The following is a 20,931-nucleotide window of genomic DNA, read 5'->3' as shown; positions in this document are numbered from 1 at the left end:
TGTGCAGTAAATTTACATTAAGTGCCATTAAAGGAGATTCATGGTGCTTATTTCCACCTTTATTGTTATTTTCTGGACTCAACAAGAGCAGCTTTCCATAATCCAAATTTCAACATAGTCCTTATTTATGTTGTCATGTTGGGCTGTGGTGTATCCCTCCGCTCCATCCTCTGTCTGAAACAACACGCTGTACCTCCTCTTCCTTTAACTCTTCATCTTCGTTTCTCACAGGAGGTTTTTTGGACGTGTGCTGACCTGATTACTTGAAACTTTGGTCATGTTTATCATGGTTGTGGTCATGCTTCTTACTCTGGAGCACGATTTATATATGACAGCGAAAAAACAAACACATATCACCTCTCCTTCGTCATCACAGAAGATCATCTGCCTCTGTCTCCTCCTCTGTCACACCTCCTCCTCTGAGGTCTTCCTCTTTCACTCTTGCTGTTATCCTTTTGTCACAAATCACCCCTGACACTCATCTCCACCCACTCCACCCTACCTGCACTCTCTTCTGAACTCTCTGTTGTCTTCACTGGTTTGTGATAGATTTAGTAATCATTGCATATACAGTACTGACAGAGTTCCCCAACCATCTGAGAACCAGTGGTGCAGAATAATTTCCTTTAAAATGTTGAAGTTGCTTCATTTAAAACTGGAAACTTCCTGTTATTGTTGTGTTGTCCTGTCTCTTCATATTTCTCGCGTGCGCCTGCAGATGAGCATGTGCAGGCCGAAATGTTGGACTTCCTGCTGTTCGGCGCCTTGATCTCAGCCGTCGACCCCGTGGCGGTGCTGGCCGTGTTTGAGGAGGTTCACGTCAATGAAACGCTCTTCATCATCGTGTTTGGAGAGTCACTGGTCAATGACGCCGTCACCGTGGTGAGAAATGCACACAGTCAGTCAGACACAAGGGATGGGGGATGGAAAGTGGCACACACGTGGCGTGTGCCGTTATTCACCATCAATAACAATCACCAGCTGGTTACTGATGGTGACTGGTTTTAAAATTTCATTGTATCACCCAATCCTCAAAGACTCCAATAATAATACGAGATTTTATATCACGATGACTTTTAGTTTGTTAAAACATCACCAGAAAATCTGATACATGTGTAAATGTCTTTTCTGTATGTATGTGTTTCTCTTTTTTTTAGTCTCTGAAATCTCTGCTGACACATTTGCAAAACATTTCTTGTCATATGTTCTATCTTAAATTACAGTGAAAAATAAACAACACACATGTGCCCCACCCTCTGTTCAAAACACACCTTAAAACTGAGCACTTTACTGCTTTGTGTCCCCACAATGTGGCAAACAGACATGCGTCCCCACAGTAGGTGTAAAACCAGCACAGAAACACATGACATGTTAAGGCAGAGCTGTATACACACACACACACACACACACACACATACACACACACACGCTCTCACACATGCCTCATCATGTCAGGTGTGTTGCTGTGGCAACAGAGCGGCTTACAAGGTCAACAATGACTAGCACACAAGGACGCACTGTGGGCCGTGTTTGTGCAAACATATTGTTTCCTGCACTTCATACTCCACTTGTTGCATTTGTATGAAGTGATGGTAGCAGTGAAAGGTCGAGTGTCGGTGCTAGTGCCAGTCTGAGCGCCAGTCTGAGCGCCAGCAGGTCCGCTGATTTACGATGTTACTCCACATCACGAGAGACAGAGAAGAGACAGAATCTGATGAATCGGAGCAGCAGAGCTGCGTGATGAACACGGACCAGGCCAGAAGAGCAGAACCTTCACATTTTCTCACATTTATTGTTTGAGAAAGCTGAGATTAATCAGTTGTGAGGAGATTAACACTGCAACTGTCTAATCCTCAGCAGCACTCTGAATCTGAGCTAATCCCACCAAGAAATGGAAAAAACCAAAGTGTGGGAGCACTGCAGCCATGACCTGCAAGCACAGGACGAGGAAGGAGTTCATTTTCTCAGGCTGGCCGCACACTAATGCTGCTCAATGGCTTCACATCACAGTTATTACTGTTCAGGCTCAGCTGAGTGCTGCATGCTTCCCCGAAGCCGCACGCTATAATTTACTGTTGTCACACAGCACATTAAGGTCCTGTAAACAGTTAGAATGCCTGGAATTCCTGCTGTGAAATGATTATTTGTACGTATAAAGGGGAGAATCATACTGTGTGAATCAGCTTAGAGAGCAGAGGACATGAAACCAGTGTTTGAAAAGCAGGGAGGGGTTTCCACTGCAGGACAATAAAATAGAAAGCAATATAACTCAGTGAAGTGAGCTGATATCCAGCTGATTATCACTAGTGTTGGGCAGTACGTTCAAAAATGCACTGCACAGAGGTGACCTGGCAGTAAACAAAACAGCAACAACACGTTTCTTCATCTTGATTGTATTAGAGTTTAAACCACAGACCTCTTGAGAGGTTTCCCAAAGGGAAGCCACAGCAAATGAAGCTGCAATAATTGGGAGCAGATTTTTTGCAGCACGTGCCCCACCTGACACAACCTTCCCACAGGGCTGACACTCGGAGTACACCAGCCTGGGACCCCTGAGGCTGCTCTGTGTCACCTCCTGCTTTTAAATCGGGGAATCTTTCGCGTGTGAAGCAAAACGTGTAAACCTCCACACTGCTGAGACACTGATTATATTAAAAACTTAATTAAGCTGAGGTGAAGCTGAGCAGAGAACCGCCGGCTGAGGCTGCCAGTCCTTAAATGGGAACAAAATCTATACAGATACAAAAAACAACAAACCAAAATAATTAGCTATAAATGGAAACTATTTGTGTGCCAGGCTGTAAACATGTTGGAGGACTGACTCTCTTTTTGAAGTCAGCCTCAAGTGGTCACTCAAGGAACTACAGTTTTTATCATTTATCAGCCCCGGGGTCAAAGGTTGCTGTTTGGTCATACATGATGACCTCTGTTAGTCTGTGAGCGCTCCACCTTGTGGTGCTATTAAGCACTTAGCTGATTTTCCCGAGATCCAAATCACTAAACATTAGACCATCCGTGGGCTCAGCCCTCCAAACACCTACAGTCTAAACCTGTCTGTGTTCTGCAGGTTTTATATAAAGTCTACATTTCCTTTGTGGAAGTGGGAGCAGAGAATGTGCAGACAGCAGATTACTTCAAAGGAGTCGGTGAGTCCACAGAAAGGATCAAACTTTGACTTAAAACCCGAGTCCTGTGACTTACATCCTCCTCCTCTCCTGCAGCCTCCTTCCTCATCGTCAGTATCGGGGGGACTATGGTGGGTCTGATCTTTGCCGTCATCCTGGGCTTCATCACTCGCTTCACCAAGAAAGTCCGGATCATCGAGCCGCTCCTCGTCTTCCTGATGGTCTACTTGGCCTACCTGACCGCCGAGCTCTTCTCCCTGTCCGCCATCCTGTCGTAAGTCCATCCTCTATAAATCAGAACTACCAGTGTATAAAAGATGGAGCGGCTTCTGGGTCTGAGGTGTTAACTCAGTGGAGCAATGTCGCAGATCTGCATTCTTTCTGATCATCAGCAGATGGCGACTTCTCTGGTTGCAAAAACAAAAACATTGCCATCCATCTTTTGTATCTACTCTGGTCTGATTTTAAGTTTTACAGCATGGCGTCTCTCACCGAGACAACATCTCACTTTCTCTTTGTCACATCTCAGCATGACCTTCTGTGGTATCGGGGCCAACAAATATGTGGAGGCCAACATTTCCCAGAAGTCTCGAACCACGGTGAAGTACACCATGAAGACTCTGGCCAGCATCGCCGAGACCATCATCTTCATCTTCCTGGGCATCTCAGCTGTGGACAAATCAAAGTGGGCCTGGGACACGGGCCTGGTGTCCTGCACCCTCGTCTTCATCTTCATTTTCAGAGCTGTCGGTCAGTTGGTTTCCATCATGTCTTAAAATAGTTCAGCATCTTACTAGGATATGTTTCAGAGTGAACGAGGAGACGGCGGCTTCGCAGAAAAGCAGAAAAATATGGAGCATCTGCTCGATGATCGCTGATGGAATAAACCAGCTTTGTCCTTTTCTGTTTGCTTTTCCTGCGATGACCTTTTGCATGGCTGATCTTTAACTGAGCACGCTCAAATGTCACACTCGTATCAGACAGAGAAAAACCTCCTTTTTAACCTTTAAGGCTTTTTTTCCCCCTCCTGCTGCACCTCTCCCTGCTGAAAGGAGGCGCGTAGAATTTAAATTGAATCCAGAAAATATGTCGAATCATCTCCACCCTTAAATTAAGATATTTCATGCAGCACAAAGGTGAAACTGTCGCCCCTTCTTCTCCAGGTGTGGTTGGTCAGACCTGGGTTCTGAACCGCTTCCGGCTTGTCCCACTGGAGAAGATCGACCAGGTGGTGATGTCATATGGCGGCCTTCGGGGAGCGGTGGCTTTCGCCCTGGTTGTACTGCTGGACGGCGAGCAAGTCAAAGCCAAGGATTACTTCGTCGCAACGACGATCGTGGTTGTCTTCTTCACCGTCATGTTCCAGGTAGGAAAGACGGCGTTCAGCGCCCTCCCTGAAAGACAGACAAGCAAACGAATGAGGTCAGGTGACCCACGCCGTGACTTTTACACAGATTAAATTTAGTTTGACACCAGTGAGTTTCACTCTTCTGCACAGATGGGAGCAGGGGCGTGGCTAAAGGGTGACCTGAGGTGGCCCTGCTCCACTCCCCCCTTAAATTTGACAGATTAGCGTCTGTTCGCTTCAGCCATTTTTCAGTTTTTCTCACTAACTGGCTGCTGACTGACTGAAATTTGCCTCACTTGTTGATCTGATGTGTCAGAACTGGAATCTGTCACAAGTGAAGCGTGTTAAAAAACAGGAACGAGTTTGTTCACTTTTGAATAGCTGTGTCGATGTTATAAAGTGACCTTTAATTTCACATTCAGTGGTGAAATTATCAAGGAAATTGAAGGAAAGTCGAACTCTGCTGATACTTTTGTTCTTATCCGACTTTTTCGGAAGTTTTAGTGAAACAAACTTTAGCAGCAGGTCAAACCATCCCTGTCTTTATGCTGCGCTCAGTGTGCTTTGAAGCCTCTGCAGATAACACACAGGAGTTGTTTTCAGGCTCCAAAAAGAACCATTTAAGGCCTTTTCATCATCATTACAACTCACCAAACAGAGTCAACTGCAAAGCAACCAATCAAAATGAGGACCCAGCATAAAATGTGTCTGCTTCAGGCTGTTAGGAGGACTCACAGATTCATCCTTCCATCATCTTGGGTGTTAATCACACATGCATGTGTCTGATATCATCTTAATTTAGATAAAATAAGCATTTCCAGCTAAAACCATCCCCTGGAATCAGAAGCAGCCGAGTGAGTTAGTGTCTGTTTATTCTATTCTGTTCTATTATAAACACTAAATCTAAAGAGTGTACTCTGGTGTAAGTGATGAGTTGATGTTGAGGCTGAAGGACCTTTGATTCCCGTCTCCCGTCATGAATCACGGACCTCAGCAGACGGTGGTGATTCCCACAAATGTCTTCTGTTAATGAGTTACCGTCTGAGTGCAACAGATGATGGTTTATCACTTTGATAATAACGAAAACATGACTTAGAGGTGGATAACACTGACTCATCTCTGGATTATGAGCAAATCATTTCTCAAGTTTATGGGCTGTTTTAGAGAAACAGTAGAAGAAACTGGAACACTGCTTCAGAGGCTGTGAGTCTTCTTCCGGGGGGGGGCTGAGACATGAGGCAGGGCTATACTGCACCAGTTTTAGGTCCACTGTAATGTTGTGGAATCAGTGCTTATACTTATATAGAGTGAATAGGTTAAATGCAGAGAGGAATTTCCCCACGGGGATCAATAAAGTATACATTATATTCATCTAATATGTAGAAAAAGAAGCACTAGAAGGCAAAAACACTGCTACAAGGTTCAGGAATATTTAGAAAAGCAAAAGAAAATTCCACTAAATCTTCCACACAGGAGAATCCGGTGCTGGTAAGTCCACCTTTAATGGGTTCAGATGCACATACAGCAAAGATAGACGGCTCTGTTTTGGTTGGTCTGCTGTCACCTCGATGGTAAACGTCTCTTTGAGATTCAAATGCTAGACTGGAAGTGCCATCATGACTTTAGCCCTTGAAATAAAACAGAAGGTCCTAGAGGAGGTGTCCACATACTTTTGACCAGAAGCTCTCTGAGCCTCTTCTCTCGTCGTCAGGGTCTGACCATCAAACCACTGGTGAAGTGGCTCAAAGTTCCTCGTGCCACCAACAGGAAGCCTACCATCAACGAGGAGATCCACGAGAGGGTGACTTCTTTTTCTTCCCCCTTTCTTCTTCTTCTTCCTCTTCTTCTTCACCTTCGCCCTTCTTATAAATATTTTGTCTCCAGGCCTTCGACCACATCCTGACTGCGGTGGAGGACATCGCAGGACTGCAAGGATATCACCACTGGCGAGACAAGTGAGTTCCCCCAACATCACTGCAATGTTACAGCAACATCAGAGTACGCTGCAGAGACAAAGTGTTTCATACCTGTCGCTCTGTCTGAGCTCAGGTGGGAGCAGTTTGACAAGAACTACCTGAGTAAGCTGCTGCTGAGGAAGTCTGTCTACAGGAAGAGTGAACTATGGGAGGCTTATCAGAAGATCAACATCAGAGACGCCATCAGCGTCATCGACCAGGTCGGAAAAACCATCCAAGCATTACTAACATTAAGTGTAAAGAAGGAAAGCAGTAAGCAAGTCTTTCACTGTCATATCGAGAGAGTTTTAAAGCGTGTCAGCTTTACATCAATCATGGTTTTATAGCAGCACAATAACATTTGATGAAAGTCAGTTATGGCTTTTGGTTTTGTCAACACTGAAAATGTTCAGAAAATGAAAATGAATGGGACCAGATTCATAAAGAAAACCACACAAGTGCCCGTAAACGACCAGGTATAATCCCTCTCTGCTGACAGTGACTTGCATATTTCATGGACTGATGAGCGATGACGTCCCGTCTCTGTGAGTTCCTCTGAAAGCCACCAGGTGGAGAACTAAACCAAGAATCAGAGCCAGCAGGCTCCAGTGTGAAGCTCACAGAGGTTTACTGTGTATAGGAGGAAGACGGCACACAGCAGAACAGGAAACACCTTAGAAACATTCAAAATATGACAGAGACTCAAACAAATCAGGAAGCATTAAGAAAACATCATCATTTGTTTTTACTTTGAAAAAATAAATTACATAACACAGGTGATTAGCACTGGTTGTTTGTATGGAAGTCCATTGCTGCCAAACTATTCATTTTCATTATTTTTCTTTAACTCATGATATTTATTTTATATTTATATTTTATATATTTTATATATATATAATTTATGCCTTACAGGGTCAAACTGATACTCATACTCTCTGACATTCACTGTGATTATTTTCTGCAACACTTAGAAAGTGATTTTTTTAGTTTCATTCAGGTATTTTGTCTTTTATTTTATTATTTTATTTAGCCTTTACTTATTGAGATACTTCTATTATTTATTGAGATACTTCTGCTCTACTTGCTTTTTAATTTTTTTCCTGTTCTAGTTTAATGCTGTGATTAACAGAGAGGACAGTGCTTAACAGAGGTGAAGAAGAGAGTGCCGGCCGGGTGGAGTGGGTGGAGACGAGTGTCAGAGTTGATTTGTGACACAAAGACAGCAGCAAGTGTGACAGCGAAGGTTTATAGGATGGCAGTGAGACCTGCTGTGATGTGTGGTTTGGAGATGGAGGCCGAGCTGGACCAGGATTATAAATGAGTACATCAGAGACAGTCAGAGAGGCAGAGCAGGGATAGTGATATATAAGGAGGATGGAGATGGAGCTAACAGGCAGGAGGAAAAGAGGAAGACTTCGGAGGAGGAGGACATGCAGAGCGTTGGTGTGACAGATGAGGATGCTGGGAATGGGTGAGATAGAGGCAGATGCTGTGGTGACCCCTGAAGGAACCAGCTGAAAGAAGAAGAAGAATGACTACACTGACCTCTTTGTCAAAAGAATTTCCCACCTTTGGAGATAAATTGCCTGTGAAAAGACATGAAATCGTCTCTTTTATGGCTTTGAAAATGTTCCTGTTTTTAGGTCCTTCCTTTAAAATCTGTCTCAGTGTTCTCAGACTGAGCTAGCTCTGATTTTGGACTTGTTGGCGTCTCCTTTCACGAGTGTCAACTTTCCTGTTCAGCAGAGTGAAACACAAACAGTCTGACCCTCCCTGCACAAGCTGAGCGTTTTAATAAATCACCCTAAGACACAGTGAGGGGCCTCCAGGCTAACGCTCAGTCTCCCCGTGAGGCCGACATTAGAGTCAGAGCAGAGGTGAGTTTTATTTATCAGCCCACCAACTGAGACAAGGAAAAATCCCCTGGACCAGATTTATGAGGAAAACAGGAAAGTTTCATGACGCTGCTTCACATCGAGACAGCCTTTTTATTATATGACGATCCATCATATGTGTGTTTTAGAGGAGCATAAAAATCTCCAACCCTAAAAATCCATGCCAAAATAGGATTCTGAACTTCCATACACAACATTTTAAAAATACATAACTTTTTATCATTTTTCCTACAGAAAACTTTGTGGTTTTATCTTCTTAGAAACCAGGTCAGGATTTCTGGAAACAGACTTTTAGTTTTTTAACATATTTTTTGAGCAACATGACGTGACTGAATACCTCAAACCAAAGCAGTTTAGATGGATAAACAGCACAATAGGTGGGAATATCCACTCTGGGTCTACCCTGGAGCTTCCTCCCAGTGGGACATGCTTGGAATTCCTCAGGTGGCTCCTTTCAAGAAAAAAAATCTGTTAATTTGACTTCAGGGTTAAATGTCCCTTTGCCTGTCAGAAAGCCACAAAAATGTATACAATAACATTAACTGTGGGTTGTTACAAATGAGGACGGTCTCAGATTTAATACTGTTTATGACTGACTCAGTGCTGGGGCCTCTGGTGGTCATTAGAGGAACTGCAAGTTTTGGTGCTTCGCTGTTGGTTTCATTTGATTTTGTTTTTGTGTGAACACCAGGTGATTTGCCAGTAGTGCACCTGCAGTAAGACATGTTTTGAATGTGTGTGTGTGCAGGGTGGGAACGTCCTGACCTCAGCCAGACTGTCTCTGCCCTCAATGGCCAGCAGAGCCTCGTTCCCCGAAGTCACCAACGTCACAAACTACCTGTGAGTCACATGACTGCAAAATCTGCCCTGCCGGACTAATAAAAGTTTCAGATTTCACCCTGTGCCCTTTGATAAGTGAATTATCAAACTCTCTGTGAGCTTTTCAGTTCTGACTGGCCTGAATGCTCGCTGATGTTTGTCTGTTCCAGACGTGAGAACGGCAGCGGTGTGTGTCTGGACCTCCAGGTCATCGATAACATTCCTGGAGCCAAAGTGGAGGAGGACATGGAGACGCACCATGTCCTCGCTGGAAACCTGTACAAACCCAGGAGACGGGTACGTTTTTTTCCATCAGGGAGCCCCAAGGTTTCTTAAAGTTCTGGAGATTGTGTTGGAGGGCAGTCAAGATGTTTCAGGGTCTTTAAAGTCATTATTGAGATCTTTGAAGAAGATCAGGACAGGGGAGCAGGTCTCACTGGGAAATGAAATGTGTTTGAGTGTGTGAGGCTGAGGCTGGTGTCCTCTGTGTTCAGTATCAGTCCCACTACAGTCGTCACTTCATGCCGCTGGGGGAGCAGGAGCGCCAGGACCGGGAGGTGTTTCAGAGGAACATGAGGAGCCGCATGGAGACCTTCAAATCCACCCGATACAAACGCCACAAGAAGGAGCGCAGCCTGAAGAAGGTGAGACGCATCAGTCACCAAAACAAGCTTTAACCAAAGTCCAGAGAAAACATAAAGTTCTGCTTAGTGCATCAGCCACCAGTTTGTTAGGTACAGCTTTTAGACTGTTCCAGGATTTAGCCGGTCCCAGGATCCTCTGTCTTTTCGTGTTAAACAGAATGATTGTGATGCTGAAATAACAGCTCTCGTTACAGACAGGCTTTTGGGGTTGTTTAGTTTGGTTTGGAATATTTTTTTCACCTTTAATGAACCAGGAAGTGAAATGCTTGAGATTAAGAGTCACTTTTCTGAGCATGCTCTGAACAATGTTTTCTTTTAAATCAAGAGAAAACCCATGACCTGCTCTGTTTGGACTGAATGGATCTGGAACGATCAGATGACTCCTGATGATGATGGAGGAAACTACAGTACAGTAGATGTACTTCATAAAGTACTTCTACATCTACTGTACTGTAGCTGGAAAATGTTTCCTTTGGTTTGAGACCCACTGCAAAATTTTTATGGCTGAAGGTTGTGAAGACAAACAGTGTCATTGTGTGACTTTGTGTTGTGAAATGAGTGAGCAGTGAGTGAGTCACCGAGCCTCATTGTGCACTGATCAGTAGTTTCAAGCTTGGTTTTGGTCTGCTCTCACTGCCCTTGTTTTGGGACTTAAAGTGCACACCTGCATCTGTTCTCACCGTTGCTCCAAATCTGGCATTTTTATTGGGCGTATATCTTCTGTAAGCTCAGTAAAGTCCTGCTAGTTTCCAGCTCAGGTCCATCACAGAGAGGCTGAAGGATCCACTGGATGGCGAAGTTTCGCTGTTAGTGTCGTGTGGGCGAAGCTGATTATGGAGGTGCGAGTTATTCATTCAGCTTTATTTATGCAGACATGATGCAGCGGACTACCTGTGCTGAAAGCTCAGTAAACAGAAAGAACCAGACGGGCAGAAAATTACTGGATTATTTCTTAAAAACAAAGAAAGAAAAACACTTTCTGGAGTGAACCTGGAGTTGTTTTCACAAAGAATCCCATTTTACCACTAACAGCCCTCTAAATGACACGGTGCAGTCCGCAGATTACTGTGGACACGTGGTGGATCGGTCGTTGGACGGGTCCAAGGAAATCTATATTTTAGACTTTTGTAAACGTTTCATACTGAGTGACACAGCTGGAAGATGAAGGAGAGAGACAAAGTTTAAAGGTTTTAAAGTGATTTTGAGTCTTGGACGGGCATTTTGTCCCCACAAGTATAGTAGCAATCCAATTTTCTGTCCTCACAAAGATGTCTAAACATGCACATGGATCTCTGCGTCAGTCTGTTTAACTGTAACATGACATTTGAGACTGTGACACGGTTGCTGGATTACAGCGCAGGGGCTTTTACCGCTGTCTGTCATGAAGGACGGAGGACTGCTGATTGAAGGCCGGCTGCTTCCTGTTGTGGCTCACTGCGTTTGCTCTCTCCCCTTTCAACAGCGGCGAGGATCCGACGTCAAGGAGGACGGCAGCGATAAACCCAGACGTAACGTCAGCTGGCAGGACAAAGGTAACGCAAATAAAGGCTGACAGAGAGAGTGCTGCAGCCTCAGCAGGCTCTTTCTACTTACCAACGCATCCACACATCTGCTCTGAGCCTCTAGGGAAAGATTCCTCTGCCATCAGAGAGGATTTATTTATGGATCTTTTTTCATTCACAGGACACAAAGTCACAGGTTGAGCTCATGTGTCTTGCACGATACAAATAGAGCTACAGGTAACGTCTCCACCTACCAGCAGCTGTGATTCTCTGTCTTTGTGTTCAGATCCGGTGGTTGTTCCCGTGGAGACGGAGGACAAAGCTGAACATTCAGATCCCGAGAAAGACGAAGACGTTGGGATCACCTTCATAGCTCGGAAGGCCGAGACGCCAAAGCAACGACCCAAATCGGGTAAAACTTCAGTGTCACTCAAAAACTCAGTGGACCTCAGACTGGATGTAGGAGACAGATGTAGCCCCATCCTTTCTTGTGTGCGTGAATCTGGATGTAGGAAGTGAGGAGTGGAGTGGCAGACAGAGGGACACAGTATGCTCATAATGTAGCAACTTATTAATCCTAAGGAAGACATGCTTTAAAGCAGGGGTGGGGATCTCCAGTGTCCTGCAGGTTTTAGATCTCACCCTGGGTCAACACACCTGAATCAAATGATTATTTCATTACCAGGCCTCTGGAGAACTTCAAGACATGTTGAGGAGGTCATTTAGCCATTTAAATCAGCTGTATTGGATCAAGGACACATCTAAAACCTGCAGGACACCGGCCCTTGGACCATAATTTGCAAAATTAAAATCATGTTGCATTCACAAACTGAACTGAACCAGCAAATAAAGCTGTGAAGTCATCAGGGAAGTGTTTACTGAGCTAACAGATTAAGTGAGTTTTAGGGACATGTTCTCATCGACTTTAACAGAGCCAGACTTCTTGTAGAAAACAGAGGGGTCGCCCCCTGCTGGCTGCTAGGAAGACTGCAGATTTTGGGCACTTCAGTCTTGGCTTTCCTTATTGAATCCAGAAGCTACATCCGTCTTTGATTTACAGTCCCTGAGTCTGATTAAAGTCACATGACTAACTAGAAGCAGAATCAGAAGCTCCTGCTTTTCTTAAAGTATGAACCTTTAAGTCTTTCAAGCCTCGCTGCTCAGTAACTGTCCCCTTGTTGTGTCTCATCCTTCAGTGCCAGCAGCTCTGGAAGGGTGTCAAATTCCGCTACTACCACCTCCACCACCTGCACCACCCTCGCCACCACCTGCATCCTCCTCACCGACCAGTGAAGACAGTCATTTGCCGTGGAAAGGCAGTCTGGGCTCGCCTCCCCCCTGCGTGTCTTTGGAGGCCACAAAGATCATCCCAGTGGACCTCCAGCAGGCCTGGAACCAGAGCATCTCCTCTCTGGAGAGCATCTCTTCCCCACCAGCCCCTGCTGAGCCCGTCCACCCACGGGTGAGCGCCCTCTCCAGGCTGGGTGGACCCCGCCCAGCTTCCTACACGCCACCCGGCAGCGCAGCGGGCAGCACTTTCTCCATCGGACCTCAGGTGTCTCAGGGCTCGTTCCTCTTCCCAGACAAGAAGAAGGAGGAGGAGGAAGAAGAAGAGGACGTGGAAGGGGAGTGGCTGCGGAGATGCAGCCGCTCATGTCTTCCCTGAAGCCTCCCGGACCGTTGCTGCCTCCACCGCCACCACCTAGCTCCGCCCCCAGCTCTGGGAGGAGGAGGACCCCCTGCGTGTACCTGAGGAGCCTGGTGACATCGCCCCCTCCTGAGCCTCACAGCAGAGGGCCCACCCAGCTGTAACAGCAGATCCTAGATCAGTGGAACATCACCCACCTGCAGAGCAGGGCTGGACTCCACCAATCAGCAGCTTCAGGATACTCACAGACATCAGGTGATGTGCTTCCTGTTAGGCCGTCCAATAGGAAACTAGCTCATCATCCGTCCTCCCACAGCTGCACCTCTTAGCGGGTCCGATCTTCTCTCCTGTAGCCTGAGCTCCATGTGACCAACCTGCAGAGGTCAGAGGTCACCTGCTGCTTTTGATCTGTGCGTCACCAGCCGACACAGGTGCAGACAGGTGTTCAGATTCAGGTGACTGTTAGGCAGGTGAACGGTGTGATGTTACAGATTTTATCATCATCAGATCTCATGTTCAGACTCAAAGCAGTCGTGTGTTTATGTGTCTCTCGTGGCTTTCAGCTTCCTGTCTGCGATTCTTTAGCCTTTAAATTCTCCTCAAACATCCAGAGTTTTGTCTTTTGACCTCAAAGCAGGGTAAACGGGCTCAGACTGACGGTACTCCAAAGCTCCAGGTGTTTGTTGTTTTTGGACATGATTGAGTAAATTAGCTGAGTTCCTGCTGCTGTTTCATCGGGATCGTTTCTTCTCAGTCTGTGGCTCTCAGCTCTGAGCCCAGTGCTGAAGCCTTAAAGCTTTCTGAAAAGGTTTGGTAATTCCTGCAGACAGCTCTCTGTAGTTTTATCAGATAAACAGGAGGACATAGTGTATTTATTTGGAACTATTTTTAGTGGCAGACTCATCAACGTCTAAGTCAGTGGAGAGCCGAGAGAAGTTTCCCTTCAGGGCTTTCTGATTCATTTTAAAAGTGGAGGGGCCACAAAACACTAACTATCTGTTCACCACATGGAGGGACTCAAGCCTAGAATCAACCTGCCAACCCAGTGATTATCAGACAAAGCTCTACTGCTAGCGCCACAGATGGATGTCCTCACAGTGGGCATAAAACCAAGGCACCTTTAACATCATCAAGTGCAGCGTTCTAGTAAAGATTATATATGCAGTTTCCTGTCAGCTCTTCTCTCTCACAAAGATGTTTGCCAGCTTTATTTATCTCGATGTCTGAGAGTGGATGGCAAACAGGGAGAGAGTTATAAGTAACGTTAAAAGCACGAACACGGAGGTGAAGTCAAAGTGGCCTTTGTCTTTCTGTCAGAAAGTCCTGCAGACAAACTTCTGTAGTCGATCCTTTCACTGTCTGTTTGAGTCTGTACATGAACTGTCTGATCTCTGTTTGGCCTCATACTCATCGACAGAATCAGCTCTCAGTCTCACTGCTGCTCTGCTGTAGGTCTGCATAGGAAAATCTGTGTGTTATTGATCAAATCCGCAATTTATAACTATGTAATCACTTATCAGAATATTCTTGCTGCAGGTGGACATTAACAAAGTCCACTTGATTGCAAGTTGGAGGAAAATTTCATATTTTATGTAGTTTATCACAGAGTGAAGGAGTTATAAGTGACATAGTGAGTGCAATATAATCACAGATTATGAATAAAACAATAAAAATAATCCTTGGTCCTTGTAGTCAAGTGCATTCAAACCCCTCTCTGCAGCTGCTGACTTGTGCCTGATTTTACCTGTTTAATGTTGATTTGTTACTAATTAAATACCTTCACAAATTCAGAGTTTTTTCCTTTAAATGTCCTTTAATCAGTTGCTGCCTGAGGCAAATTTTCTGGTGCAGATTGTAGTTTGGGTTCATGAGCAACTGGTTTGAAAACCCAACTGCAGACAGCAGCAGGGGGCGCTGCTGCACAGAGGGGTTAAGACCTCCACCTGCTGCCACCCTTTAACCTGAGCTGATAGAAGCTTTTCTGACAGTCAGAGTTCTTTGCTTTGCTCAGAATCTGAATGTGTGTATTTATTCTGTCAAAGCTGCTCGTAAACCGTAAAAATCTGAAAATGTATTTTGTAAAACTGCAGATATATAAAATCTACAGAGTAGTTTATTTTAAATGACCAAAGTGTGTAATAACAAGCATAATGAACATATCTATGGCGTGCGTCCGTCTGTAACTGCCTTACTCTGTCGTGTCTGTGTTCAGCTCTGTGTTGATTCAGTGTTTATGTCTTACTGCATGTGTTTTTCTGTGTGTGTGTGTGTGTGTGTGTGTGTGGGTGGGTGGGTGTAGAGGTCAGTCTCCGGCCGTCTGCAGGTTTTTATCACACCAGCAGGCAAACATGTTTGTGTGATGGTTTCTTTAGTTTTCTCTTGTTTTGCCAAAGAATGTTTTTTTGCCTTAACGTCTCATCGAGCTGCTTTTACTCCGTCAGCCAATCACAGATGTGCAGCCTCTGCAGCCGCTCAGCTTCACCCTCAAAGTCCTGTCGGCCTCTCAATCCAGAAAGCACACAGAACAAAAAACTAAAACGAGATCTCACTGTTCTCCACGGTGCTGATGCTCCATAGACTGTATATAAAAGACAGCATCATGTTTGAAGCCTCGGGCTGAGGTGGCTCTGACACTGACAAGAGAGCCGTGCCATAAATCATAGCCGGCTTTATCCTCTGTTTTAGTTTAAAGAGGACAATAATTTCCAAAATATAGAATAATCATATAAATACAAATCTAAATATAGGGTTTTGTTTTTACAATTAAAGGAGTCGCCCCCTGCTGGCCATTAGAAATAATATGCTCTGCACTGGCTTCACTTTTCAGACCCAGAGGCGACATCCAGCTTTGACCTGCACTTCAAAACATTTCAGCCGTAGTGAGCTAATTATAAAACTCTCTGTGAAGCTGCAGGATGCAAACAGTTACAGTTTCTTTATTTTTCAAAGAATTTTCATTTTCAGTTTATTGATCTTTAAGTTGAAACTACCTGCCTAACAGCAAGGTTGCTGTTAGGTTTTTATTTTACTAGAGTGCAGGATAGAAGACATTCAGTGTAAATAAAAGTCTTTGCAAAGCCACCTGACTCACAGAAATGTCAACATCCCAACCTCAGTAAACACGCCGACGCCTGTTCCAGCTCACTGAACTGACACATTTTATTTTGTCCTTCACTCAAAACGAAGCGCATGAGAACATCTCAGAATCTTGTAATATTTTGATTCAAAAATGAATCCGCTTTGCTTTAAAACGACTGATAAATATATTTTGTTTCATGAATGTAACACATCCTGTTTTTGTAACTTCAGACAGCTAAGGTTGGCGTCCCAAGCACAAACCATACGAAGTATTAATGATCACTTAGACATTTTGGTCTTTCTTCTGTTCTTTTTCCTTCCTCGTTGCATCTTAGGCTGAAGCTGCTCCTTGAAAAAACTAACACAAAGTAGCACCTGCAGCTGAAGAAGTCAGCACATGTGTAAATAACTGAAGTGCAAAGACCTGAATTAAGAGGGAGTGAAGTGCACATTGGGTGGCTGCAGCAGGCTGCTGTGATCTGCCTCATCTCTGCTGTCGCCTCGTGGTGCAGCCGTGATAACAGGAAACATGTCGCTGCTTGTAGAGAGGCCTTCGCACTGTAAACATACTTGAACCTGGATCTGGGTGGGGATGACCTCGCCGTGTCCCGTCGATCATTGCCGCAGTGATGCCTGAATCTCTGAGACGGGGGAACGTTCTGCACAGCGGCAGGTCTCCGTCTGTTTGGCCTGTGATTCGGGCTGTTGTTTGGAAAAATCCAATGAATCGTATCTGTCTTTGTGCCAAATGTGTGTTAGCTTTGGCTTCGGCCCAGAGAACCAAGAGTCAATAAATGTGAGAAGTGTTTTTCTGAATGAGCCCAGCTGTCTCTGTGCTTCTTTATTCTACCTGCTTTACTTTTTTGATGCTTTACTTCTAATGTCTGAGGGAAACGTTGCATGCTTCACTACGTCTGATACTGTTACTCAAGACTGTGCAGAGTAACAGAAGCTAAAACGCCCTCAGACTGCAACCACCAATCAGTGGACAGATGTTTTTAAACTACACCTGTACACTGTAATGTAATGTATCTTAGCAGTCCACAGAAATACTATAATACTCAGTAATTTATGCTGCTCTGTCCTTCTCCTCTATCTCATTTAAGAGGAAATATTATATTTTTACTTGACATTTATTGTACAGTTCTCCTTCAGAATATGAGTAAAATAAATGTTAGTAAAGTACACATAATTTGAAGTGTTCACAAACGGTGCAGTACTGGACTAAAAGTCGGCTCCACCTGAGAGTTTCAGTCCTTTATGTTCTTTCTGCTGGTTTCAGTTGCAGCAGTAAAACATTCGATACTCTGGGAAATTTTTACATCCACCCCTCCGTTGGTGGTACTTCTGTCATTTTAATCATTAATGTCGCTCGGTAGGTTTAGAAAACCTCTGGACTTGTGAAGGATTTTTCATTTGCAGGACTTTTACTATGATGGATGCAAAGAAGGCAAACATCCCCTCTCTGGAAAATACAGCCACGTACCCTAAGCTAGCAGACAGAGTGTGTGCTAGACTGCAGCACATGAAAATGAACTCACTCGTACTTTGTATGAAACTTCCAATCAGATTTAATTATTGTTTCAGCTCAATTTAACCCCTTCTCCAGACCTTCCATTTGAAATAAAGCTGTGTTCACTCACAGCACCATCTTGTGGTACAAACTCGTATTACACTTGTAGTACAGTTTAGTCCTTCAGTTCTGTTGGTATCTCTTCGGCAAAGTACACAGTAGATATTTTTGGCAGTTAAACTCATGGTTGTTGTTTCTTCAGATTGGGTTGAAAACTTTAGTTAATTTCGGAAAGTTCAGGAGTATTTTTTTAACATTTAAAAGCGTCAGAGTTAAATACCAGAGTCACTCCACACTTTATAGCTGTGACAAGCCAGGGGCTGTGTGTAAATGTAAACCTGCTGAGCTGTATGGTATCAGTGCTTCTGAACAAAGCCTTGCAGCACGTACTGTATGCATCGTGTTGAAACAAGAACCGACATGCATTCATCTGGCCGTGCTGAAACTGTACAAATATTTCTCTTTACTTTTGTTGTTCCGGATTTGCTGCCAGATTTGCTGGTATGTACACAAACAAGGTCTTGACGAGGAGACTGATAATCAGATTATCTCTGAATGCAGCTTGCTTTGTAGTTCACCTCTGCAGACGTCATTTAACGTGCAGCAAAAACTACAGATGAGATTTAAAAATGTCAAATTTAAAGTTAGAACAGCTCGTGTTTATTACATTATTTTATTACATATTACAGTTTATTACATATTATTACATTAAATAGAGACAAAATATAGCCTGAGGACCTGAACAGACCCACAGACCAATTCAGTCTGACCTCTGATAAATAAATAATAAATACAAGCAGTGTCTGTGGTACTGTATGCTAACCACTTTTAAATCATACGTTTCTAACAAAAAATATGTTTTTTGAAAAAAACAACAACAATCAACTCATTCTTATGTGTCATTCCTCCTACAATTCATGGAGAGTAGCACAAGTAAGCACGATGTGCATGGTATTTGAATTCAGCTGTTTGTACAGTGGCTCTTCCCTTACTCGAAACATGCAGCCCAGCACAGCACGCTGCGTGACTGCAGAGGGCGCTGTGGAGCGAGCACGCACAGTGCAGGCGCCACAGGGGCGGATCTAGAGAAAATTTCTTAGGGTGGCATGAGGGTGGCAAAGAAATGAAATGGGGTGGCAAAATCAAAGCCTTTTTTCCCCCCCAAACACATATGCAGGTGGTTACATATGGTTAAAATGATTCAAATGCAGTAAGTATACACGTTATAGTCTATAACTTAATTATTGTCTGTAGCCCACATAATTACACTTTAGTTACATAAAACATGTGAGTTTTGATTCTATGTACTGTATAGCCTGTATAATAAATAAATATGTAGCCCAATAAGTATAAAATCCAGAAAGCTACACAACATGGGGCGGTTCATTTACAAACACAAGTCTAACTCAAGTTTCACACTGTTCTTTGTTAGAAAACAATCACATTGTTACAGCTTAAATTACACGAAATGTCAGAAATCTGCACTGTCATGAACATAAATTTAAACCAAATTTTTCATGGTTTGTTGGATGAACCCACTGAGGTCTGAAATACAACCGGACATTTTTGACTCCTTTTGAGTTTACGTTTGTATTTCACCCTCAGATTGTTTCATTTTATTTTTTCCCCCTTGCCTTGTTTGGGATCATTCTTTTCAGCTCAACTGAATTTAGTTGTTTTTTTCACTGACATACTGCATTAGTATTACTGATCTGAAATCACACAAAGAACTTAAAATCCTAGTAGTATTTTTTTACTGTGAAAAAAACCACAGACATGTTGAGTAAATTTTTATAACTTGAAATGCAAATATAAATTCTACATTTTGTAAACATATACAACTATTTATATAAAAATGCAGCCAATACACCTGCCGTTTTTTCATTTTGTACAACCATTTAAAAATATTACTAAAACTAAAATGAGAGAACAATCAGGTGTTGCATTAAGATGCCCCACAAATGATGTGTGCCAGTAAAAAAAAGTTTGTCCACCAAAAGACAGAGGAGAACAGCACAGGGATAAACCTGCAGGCCTGACAACAGCAGGTGTATCACTCCGCTGGTTTTCTACTTAGTGACAGTGTTTACGTTGCAAATGTGCCTTTGTGACATTCATTAGTGCCCTCACTGACACACACAACAGCTACACAAGACAGCACAACACACTAAGTATACACTCCACACTAAACGTCACAAATCTCCCACATCTAACTCTCTCTCTCTCTCTCTCTCTCACTCGCTCGCTCTGTCTCGCTGCCGTTACCGTCACTCCCAAAACTCTCCCCTCTTCCTAAACAACAAAATCCCACATGTTGACTTTTTTTTTTTTAATTGGTCCACATGGTGCATTTTTCCACCGATAGGAAAGAGGTGGCTTTTCCCCCCCTTCCTTTACTGTTTTCGCGCTGTCCTTAGAAAACGCTTAAAACACACACACACAAAAACGTGACGACAGTATTTAGAAAAAAGCGTGGCTTATATATATTATCATAACTCTGGATTTACTGGCCTGTAATTAAAATGTAAGAACTTTTAAGTCTGAACTTTCAATGTGGGCTGAAACAGAGACTCAGCGTGGCTGCAGCTTGTTGCTATGTCAGCTTACATCAGTCATGTGATTTGGAGGTGCAGCGTGTCCGTGGACCACAGAGGGTTAATAACACTCACCTTCCTTCCATTTCCAGAGTGTAACATCCACCCACCTGTGCAAAATCCGAAATTCCCATGGTGTTGTTCAAAATGTGCTCTGGCACAATCATAAGCATGGCTTGCTACTGAAACCAAAAAAAAGCCGGTCCTGCTATGGGCTGAACCATTTGTTAATGGTGGAGGGGGGAACACTATCCAATATATTCAGTTTTAGCATTTATATTCACTGCTGACTGTAACTACGCTCAAACTGTTAATGCTATCTTATTTTAATAAACAACGCTGTCATATGCAAAACTGGGGTGGCACTTGGGGTGGCAAGGGATCATTTTAGGGTGGCACTTGCCACCCCATGCCACCCTTCTAGATCTGCCCCTGAGGCGCCATGCAGGTGAAGGGGTGAAGGTAGGTCTCCTGTTGGATATATTTGGAGGGATGATTTGTGATAAAGCGATGAAGCAGGACAACAATGTTCCTGAATCCTGGCTGAAGGAAGAACTCCAAACAATGGTGAGTGTGGACACACACACATAACCGGATACCGCGCACCAGGGTCGGTTTCAAGCTGAACCTGACTCCCTGACATTAGCCATATCTGTTAGCTAATTTGTTAGCCTAAATGGATGATGGGTATGTCCTTAAATATGGAGACAGCTCCTCAGTGGCGGTAAGGGGAAGATTTTTTTGTGTTTT

At 43.9% G+C, this 20,931-nt stretch overlaps 2 protein-coding genes across 3 annotated transcripts in view; both read left to right on the top strand.

The window, feature by feature from the left end:
- Positions 1-16,833, top strand: part of slc9a5 (solute carrier family 9 member A5) — a gene marked incomplete in the record, with an annotated part of 23,470 nt that extends 6,637 nt beyond the window's left edge. The window contains 15 exon segments of the mRNA XM_019361328.2: positions 719-882; positions 3,068-3,146; positions 3,222-3,399; positions 3,655-3,875; positions 4,289-4,491; positions 6,185-6,274; positions 6,358-6,428; positions 6,523-6,649; positions 9,072-9,163; positions 9,313-9,439; positions 9,637-9,786; positions 11,249-11,318; positions 11,575-11,700; positions 12,485-12,900; positions 12,903-16,833. Coding sequence (XP_019216873.2) covers positions 719-882; positions 3,068-3,146; positions 3,222-3,399; positions 3,655-3,875; positions 4,289-4,491; positions 6,185-6,274; positions 6,358-6,428; positions 6,523-6,649; positions 9,072-9,163; positions 9,313-9,439; positions 9,637-9,786; positions 11,249-11,318; positions 11,575-11,700; positions 12,485-12,900; positions 12,903-13,100 — 2,312 coding nt within the window.
- A 3,750-nt stretch (positions 16,834-20,583) lies between these two features.
- plekhg4 (pleckstrin homology domain containing, family G (with RhoGef domain) member 4) overlaps positions 20,584-20,931 on the top strand; it is an 83,329-nt gene continuing 82,981 nt past the window's right edge. The window contains exon 1 of one of the 2 annotated variants that reach the window (XM_019361303.2): positions 20,584-20,748. In XM_019361303.2, coding sequence (XP_019216848.1) covers positions 20,674-20,748 — 75 coding nt within the window. In that variant the 5' untranslated portion in view covers positions 20,584-20,673. The remainder of the gene's footprint in view (positions 20,749-20,931) is intronic. The other variant, XM_025908301.1, reaches the window with a different exon arrangement.

This window comes from Oreochromis niloticus, linkage group LG1 (genome assembly GCF_001858045.2).
Source record: "Oreochromis niloticus isolate F11D_XX linkage group LG1, O_niloticus_UMD_NMBU, whole genome shotgun sequence".
NCBI lineage: Eukaryota > Metazoa > Chordata > Actinopteri > Cichliformes > Cichlidae > Oreochromis > Oreochromis niloticus.
This window is presented reverse-complemented; position numbering and strand designations above follow the sequence as displayed.